This window comes from Mercenaria mercenaria, chromosome 11 (genome assembly GCF_021730395.1).
Source record: "Mercenaria mercenaria strain notata chromosome 11, MADL_Memer_1, whole genome shotgun sequence".
Classification (NCBI taxonomy): Eukaryota; Metazoa; Mollusca; class Bivalvia; order Venerida; family Veneridae; genus Mercenaria; species Mercenaria mercenaria.
In genome coordinates, this window is record NC_069371.1 from 46,243,190 (window position 1) to 46,251,683 (window position 8,494).

At 31.4% G+C, this 8,494-nt stretch overlaps 1 protein-coding gene across 2 annotated transcripts; it reads left to right on the plus strand.

Moving 5' to 3' along the window:
• The first annotated feature begins 215 nt into the window (after positions 1-215).
• Positions 216-8,076, plus strand: LOC123531361 (uncharacterized). 2 transcript variants are annotated; one of them, XM_045312223.2, is made up of 3 exons: positions 216-559; positions 4,235-4,527; positions 7,168-8,076. In XM_045312223.2, exons 1-3 carry the CDS (start codon positions 465-467, stop codon positions 7,674-7,676), a joined length of 897 nt encoding a protein of 298 aa, XP_045168158.1. In that variant the 5' UTR covers positions 216-464; the 3' UTR covers positions 7,677-8,076. The 2 variants fall into 2 exon arrangements, with proteins under 2 accessions (XP_045168158.1, XP_045168159.1); XM_045312224.2 differs by having other exon boundaries at positions 222-732.
• The last annotated feature ends 418 nt before the right edge of the window (positions 8,077-8,494 follow it).

Here is an 8,494-nt window from a genome sequence, read left to right on the forward strand (position 1 = left end):
ATTTATAAAATACTTTCTACGATCAGGACGAAAGAGTGACATTTCCAAACGATACTACGTATTATTTTTTGCACAATTGCTAGATTTATACAAATTACCAGCAGTTTGTTTTTATTGTCCGCAGGTTTTGTTGTTTTGGTTTTTATTTCATCCTTAATTATTACTGAGATGGTTATTTTGACAGCGTTCGTGGGGTCTGTATGATGCGTAAAAGAACTCATCTCCTGTGATTCACGTGTTGTTGCAAACATGACTAACAGCATTATGTTTGAAATGCTCAGCATTTACATTTGCATTTTCTTACTGTGGAAACTGTGTGTCTTTTTTATATCTCAGAGCGGGTGGCATATGTGTGTACGTTTGTTTGGAACACGTTAAATCAGATATGTTTACTTATATCCATGTATCAGACGATTTACCAATATTCTAGATGATTCTGCGACAAGAGTGAAACAGTTCGCGGAATGCGTTTTATTCTATCTTGTTCCGGGTTTAATTTCAAAGCATTGCCAGTCGAATGCATTAATGATACTATGAGACGATGGGCATGCGCGAACAGGTCATTAGACTTTTTAGAATTAATCATACAATGTATAAAAACGGCATGATCTCATATTCGAACTGCAGTTATGAACAGAATGTTCTGGAATATTTCCGAAGTTTTAAATTAATGTAAAACTTATGTTATTACAACTGGAATGTAACAATATTTCTACGCGATCACAGTGGAAGGTAAATATAACAAAATATAATTATTGTCAATGAATATGTTGTACAAAATAAAAGTCATTTTTATAGATAATACGAATTCTATTTTTACTACATTTTAGGATATTTTAATGTTTAGAAATCGAATGTTGTATAAGATGAAACATTATTTTCTGTTTTTTTTCTTCAATGAAGCACCATTTCTCTATTGATATATCTTTTATTTGTTTTCTGATCAAGTTTGTTTTAAAACATCTCTAATTAATTATGGTATGTTAACCGGCTACAATGCGATAGTTTGCGAAATGTATGCATATATTTATAATTTTGTGTAAATGATCTTTGTTTAAATGTGTTGTTTTTTGTTTCTTTTTTTAAGTTGTACCTAATATATGTCGAATAATAAAATAATCCACAGTATCATGAAATAAAGGTTACATTTAACAATATAATTATACAGTTTACTGCCAGAATAATGTTTTGTGAGACTCGTGTTAAAATTATCTACTTGATAACCTGCGGTATTTTGTTAAATGGAATGAAGAACGTCGTATAATAGAATAACGAGGTTGTTTTCGATAATCAAATTTTACATGGGAATTTTTTACACTTTCGTCTACATTATTTGACATGTAACAGTTTAAGAATAGTCGTAACAGGCAATATTACTGCAATGTTTACACGATATTTTGCATCAGCACATATGTAAGCAAACACTTTTAATCGAAGAGTATTTATGTTTATTTCTGTAAGATAACAGGTACTGTCTATTTGTGTAAATTTCCATTGTATAAAATACTATGCCTGCCAATTGTCCAAAATGTATTGATATGGAACGGTACACAGAGCACGAGGCCCTCTTATATAATGAACGCAAGCTTTATTTCTGAAAAACTAATGGCTTTGATTTTAAATGTATGCTGACATTTTTACTATTTTGTAAGCTTTGATTTATTACATAATGTATCAATTTGTTGTAGTTTATTTGCAAGAATACATTATGCAAGGTAATCACGTTGAGTAAGAGATTAAGAATGCATTATTTATGCTAAGTATCATAAATCAAAGTTTGAAATGATGTTTCCATAGGAATATTTTTATTCTAACGGGAAAACCATGCCACTGACTAGCTAAGAACAAAATATATCTTTTATATCCAGCAGAAAGCAGGAGAAAATCTAGATTTCAATAAAAATTATGATAGAATAAAATGAACAAGTTACAGTGCTAGGAAGTGTTGTTTGTATAACATTCAATTGCTGACGTATTTGCCACACTGCCTAATCTCATTCAGGAAATATTATGTGAAATTGTTGTAATAGTTACCTTCTGTCAGGAATCACAGGTGGAATTTCTGTTATTACGTGTACACCTATTTTTACATGTAGTGTTATTGCATGCTAAGTGACTGATTTTAATATATTGAATTGGCCAAAACGGAACGCTTTTATTTTGATTTGATAGTATGGTAATATAGGGAATAATTGTGTTTTAGATGTAGTCGTATGATGCGTATTTTCATTTTTTAGTGTCATTGCACAAAACGGACTGCTTAGTTACCATGGTGTCACAAGATAAGGAATAGTTTAAAGATTTATATAAATGAAGCTAATTTCATTGGTAATAATGTCGCTCGCTCACATATAAATTCATGCTGCAATTTTCCCCGCAGAAAAGGTCATTCCCCTGGCCGTATTAATTTTATAACGTAAGAGTGTTTTAACAGAGAAAAGCATATTAGAACACGATAATAATAAACTGATGATATGTTTAACCTACGGAATAAGTTCTAACATGATCCGCAGCAACTGATATATCAATCAATAGCAAACAAGTTATATACGAAAACATATGAGCCGTGCCATGAGAAAACCAACATAGTGGGTGTGCGACCAGCATGGATCCAGACCAGCCTGCGCATCCGCGCAGTCTGGTCAGGATCCATGCTGTTCGCTTTTAAAGCCTATTGGAATTGGAAAAACTGTTAGCGAACAGCATAGATCCTGACCAGACTGCGCGGATGCGCAGGCTGGTCTGGATCCATGCTGGTCGCAAAGCCACTATGTTGGTTTTCTCATGGCACGGCTCAATATTATCTGTAACCCCTACGATTGCAACATAAGAGATCCTACCCCAATTCCATTATATTAATGCCATTTATAGAATCATGTTTAGTAGTGCAAGAATGTTGTAATACAGAATAAGTCACATGAGTTTTACTAACTGATATTTATTCAGAAGTATAAAATATAGACAGGCGTTTAGATGTGTAATAAATTAATTAAATCATTAGTTCCTAAACACATCTTAATTATAACTGCGAAATATTACACGTATTGCTATAGCTAAATGCTTTATAAAGCATACCCTATCAGTTAATCGTCATAGGGTTTTTGTTTCGAGTGTAAAACTATTTTGAATGTATGTGTTAAAAGGTAGGGATTACACATGCATGAACGCCAGATAAAAAATAAGTTAATCCTTAAAATTCCATGTCTCCTCACCTTTTTGTAATGTCTTTGCCTCAACAAAAGTTTCAAAAACAATTTTATCAGATTTTGACTCAAAATATTGATCATCGTTTTGGAAATGATATAACTAAAAAAATATGTGCTCAGACTTACATGTTTTGTTCAGCAATAAACAAGTTACCGCCGTATTTTTTTTAATATTACTGCTATTTCTATTCAGCATTATATGCGTACGAATACAAAAAAATGGCATAATATTATAAGGAGATCACCAATATGTAAACGGTTCGGTTAAACCAATCTAGTTGCTTGGATTTATAAATATTGGAATTATTTTCGTATAAACCTGCAGTAGTGGCTGAGTTTGTTATTGGGTAATTTTGTGAAATAATTCTACAAACCAGGTGTGGTTTAAAACTAAATGCGTTGACAAGCAACTCATTCGAAATCGGGAACTTTAACTCAGCCGCAGAGGCCCCTAAAATTGTATTATTGATTTCATTTTAAAAAGAAAAACATTATCGAATAATGAACGATACTTAATTCTATACCAATGTGCTGAAGAGATGAGCAATGGGTTCAAACATAATTATGCATTTTATGAAATCAAATGTGTATAAAATGGCATTCAAATCTTCATAAGCCTTTGCTTGACATTTTTACGTGACTCTTGTTGAAAAAAAGTATGTTAGCTACATATATATAAAATGGAACAGATAATATAGTACGATGTCGTTGGAGAGTGTGTTGCAACGGATAAATTGCCAGTCGCCAATCTAGGTGGTCTAGGTTTAAACGATTAAATTTTTCACAGACTGAAGTTTCCAGTGGGCATAATTATAATATCAAATACAATATATCTACGTGTATTACCACGTAAACGTTTCTCGTCGTCTACAAGATATGAGATTCTAAACGAAACATGTTTACCTGTTTCTGCCATTGCGCAGATGTCCTTCCATCTTCCATAATGTTGATTTTTAAACATACTGACTAAATACATTATCATAGATTGTTTTAAACAACTGAAGTAATTAAATGTATCTCATTTACAGGATGGATGTCGGGATACCAACAGTTGTCTTTCTTTTATTTCAACACTGCTTAGGAAGTATTAACGATCTAAACCAATTTGCACCAAGAGCAGAACTTCGTCCACACCAGCTCGAGCCTTTGCGTCACGTGGCTAAGATCAAACAAGAAATATTGCGCCATCTTGGAATAACAGACTCACCTAGACTATACCATACGACGCCAACACACAAATCCATGTCCAAACCCGATCCTGATCGTCTAAAAACTGAGTACAAAGTAACCGATGTGTCCTCCTATCACTCCGAACCACCTGGTAAGAAAAGCAAAATTTGGAGACAAAGTAGTGCATGTAATTATAAAGTGTGCGCTATTTAACACAATCATTCAAACAGAAATTTATGAACATTACATTTGTTCACAATTTCAACTTGAAAATAAATTTTTTATTGTGTATCAAGAAATATGTAATTGCAACACCAGAGTGTATACATTTTCATAATTCTATATACATGTATTATATAATATACCATATGCTTTTCACGAAGGACAAAAATAATAAGTGCTATTATAGCAAGTTATGAACGCCATGCCTTAAAGCGGCATACCTCCAGATCCTTCGAAAACAACAACAACAACAAAATTAAGATATCTTGAAACAAATGCTATATTTCTTAAGAAGGCTTTGAAACTTAATTATTACGAAAACACATGAGAATTTGCAGTTTTTACTGCTTTTTACGATGAAAATCGAAAAGCATTTGTCACGCTTTTACTCCATGTAAACTGTTTCGATTATAAATATCTATATTTTGAAATCATTATTCACTGCTTCAGCTATAGCGCTATTGGTTACGACGACGGGAAATGTCTTTATTGCCGCGGCGGTCTGGGGTTCGATTCCCGACGCGGTCATCTTTTTTTCTTGATTGGGAACTTTTAAAATATTTTAGAAACAAAAATATTCTAATGTTCATAATATGACCAAACTTCAATTTGAAAAAAAAGGATTATTGTTTAGCCAAATCTGGAGGCATGATGCTTTAAAGCTCCAACGTTTTTATTTTGTAAAATGATTAAGAATGAAATTGCTATTTTGTGCGGTGTTTGGATGGGTACAAACAACATTGGGACTTTTTGCATATCCATGGATCATTGGATGATTTGTATGAAGTATACCTGTCCCAACGCATACATATAACATTCATTTGTTACATTTATATTTTTATAATTGCCGTCTGTAAGTATTAGGATGTATACATAAATGTCTGGATATCAAAATCTTCAACATTTAAATAGAACAGAACAGCGAAACGGACCCGCCCACAATACATTGCATTTCGCCTTTCGATAAAGTACAATTCCAGATATATCATTCATACATTTGTATATCCTTTAATCCTTTGGGAAAAACATGTAGGCGTGTTGATTCATATTTGACCTTTACCGTCAGAAAAAAATGTTTTTACTATAATTTAATGTTCTTTTGAAAATTTTGAAAGTTGTTTTCGAACAACATCATCATTTTGTTTTTATCTTTATGAATGGTGTAAGATGGCGCGCACAATCTCGTTGAAATGACCGCTTTTAATATCATTACAAAATCATATTACGAAAATAAAACTTTTTGTTTTTCCTTTCTATACAAAACATAAAGTGAATATAAATATCTAATTATAAACAAAACTTGGTGCTATGTAAAATTATTACTAACCTCGAATTGCCGCATTTGACTATTTCATGCGGCAGTGTTTACAAACAGAAACGGCAAGTAAGGACCTTAGGACTAAATTCTGCAGAAGTTTATTATTGCTAATTAAGTATTCTAGTATTGTTGTAAGACAGATGTATATGAGCCTACACTTAAAACGGAACTTTGTAAAAGTTTTATTTATATTTGATATCAATAATTCGATATTTCTGTGTTCCACAAACATAAGCGTTTGTTTTTGTTGTTCTTTTTTTTCTCAAAAACATCTATATCATTTTTTTTTTACAAAAAGGACTATGGATACAATATGGATTTAGTCGCTTTCGTTTAATGCCAAAAAAATTCCATGCATACATTTGTTGATTATGAACACTAAGTCTTAATGTTTTAAAAGTTCGGTTCAAAATATTTGACACTGTTTTATTGACAAGATATTTTGAAATTACAAAGACATTTTGAACAAAAAAAAACACGAGTAAGATAAAAATGGTTTCAAAGTTGTATGTATTCCATATTCTAGCCACCTTGGATAACATTTGCATATATTTATAATTACCAAAAAGAAATATATTTACGAAGACCACGGTAACTGAATAGGTGAATTAAATAGTAAATGAATTTAAGCGACTCGTTCAAACATTTTAAGCGTTTTTTTTCTCTAAAAAAATCCATAAATTTGGGTACCGTGACCAGTCATTAAACATACTGACATTATAGCTTTTGCAAGATATAATAAGTAAAAAAAAACATTTTGCAAACGTGAGTCACCTGTTGCAACGTTTTTGAAATAATGGTGAAAATCAACAGTATTATTTTCCCTTTTTCTAACATATAATTATTATTTTCACTCCCTTCATCATTTTGCAGTGTCCAGTGTCATATATATGTACATTCTAGGCCAAACTTGGTGTAAATGATCATATAGAAAAATTCCACGCCAACGTTGGGAGTCTCAGATTAGTTTTAATGAAATGTTATTGTTTTGAAACACGAAAAAAATATAAAAAAATCATTATCCTCGTATATCAAATGCAAAGAAGAATATACTATCATATTAAACATATCAGGTGTACTTTACCTTAAGTTAATATATTATTTCAAAGTACGACGTTCAGATTGCGCTACCATAATGCTTGTTTGATAATGATTTTTTTTATAAAAAACCAAATTTATTGTAATAGTGTGTGTTAGAAAGTTATAAGTATTATACAGTAGTCGTAAACATTATACTCGCTTATTTTACAGATAATTTTACAGATGATAACATCATCCAGTTCAAGCTTTTCAACAGGATAAACGGAAAGCAAATTGAAGTAAACAATGTCAACCTGCTTGTTAGAGTGAAACGTAGAAAATCTAAAGCGGATAAAAGGGTTGCACGGAAATCGGATTTAAAAACAAAAAGAAGACGGAAGCGTAAAAAGAAGTTTAAAGAAATTAATCTTCTTGTATCAAATATAACAGCTAGTGGAAAACCAGATGCAGTAATTGCGTCAGTGAAATCTAAAATAAGAAAAACAAAGTCTCTAAAACTTAATATTCCTAAAGAAATGATTCAGAATGTATTTGATTCGAAACAAAACACACTGCAGTTTTTCATTCAGTGTATTGGCTGTGATAAAAAGACAAAATTAATTTTAGTTCATAAAAGAAGAAGACGAAAATTGACAAAAACTAGAAGGAAGAAGAAAATCAAATTACACAAGCGACGTCCTATTTTATTCGTTTATTCCCATGTATCGAATGGACGTTGATGGTGTTGAAACTAACAATATAATGAGTTTATTTATTACTATGGTTATATTAACCTTGCTCTAAGGTAAAGACACTGACTGTGAGTATAAGTCCCAACCTGTTATTGACATTTGTCAATGTAACGGTTAAATGCAGTATCAATCAATTCAAAGAGCTTTAAAACTCTGTTGACCATATACAGTTTTGTTTGAGATAAGTCCCAAAAGCCAGTATTATAATATATAATGCTGAATATGTTCTCTAGAGCAATAAGTACAAGAATTTCTAAATACGCTACATTCCCATTTCAATATAATGACGTATTACATAATTATGTTACATAAAATAGGTGTTCTGAAATCCGTTTCATCAGTTGCACATGTTGTTGTGATGATAATTGATAAAACATGAGAAAACACATTTTAGTGAAACTCTTAATTTTAGTACCATCCTTGTTGTGATCCTGCAGTGAAAGTAGGGCAAATATTGATTATGAGCAAATGTATGCTATTACTGAATGTCAGATAATGGTATTGGCAGAATTATCCTTTATTAACTGAAAACTCCGCATGTGAAAACAGTTTCTTTGGCACAGTTTGGTGACCTTTTACATTTGATTGAACTACAAAAGAGTTAAACTTATGAAACTAAACGATGTCTATGCATATCTTTAAAAGATATATATTATCAAGGTGGATATAAAGTAACTATGAAGTTCTGGAATTTATTTCCCGAAATAATAAGCAAATAGTTCTTCACACACATATATCAGTAGCTACAGGAATATTAGAAGTTGTATTTTCCTTGTATTCGAATACTATTGAATGTGTATTTCTCA

Excerpts from the sequence above, each read along its gene's own strand:
- LOC123531361 (XM_045312223.2), top strand. The coding sequence starts at position 465 with ATGCGTTTTATTCTATCTTGTTCCGGGTTTAATTTCAAAGCATTGCCA. Across the intron at positions 560-4,234 it reads CGATGGGCATGCGCGAACAG|GATGGATGTCGGGATACCAA; the intron begins GTCATTAGACTT and ends TCTCATTTACAG. Across the intron at positions 4,528-7,167 it reads CTATCACTCCGAACCACCTG|ATAATTTTACAGATGATAAC; the intron begins GTAAGAAAAGCA and ends CTTATTTTACAG.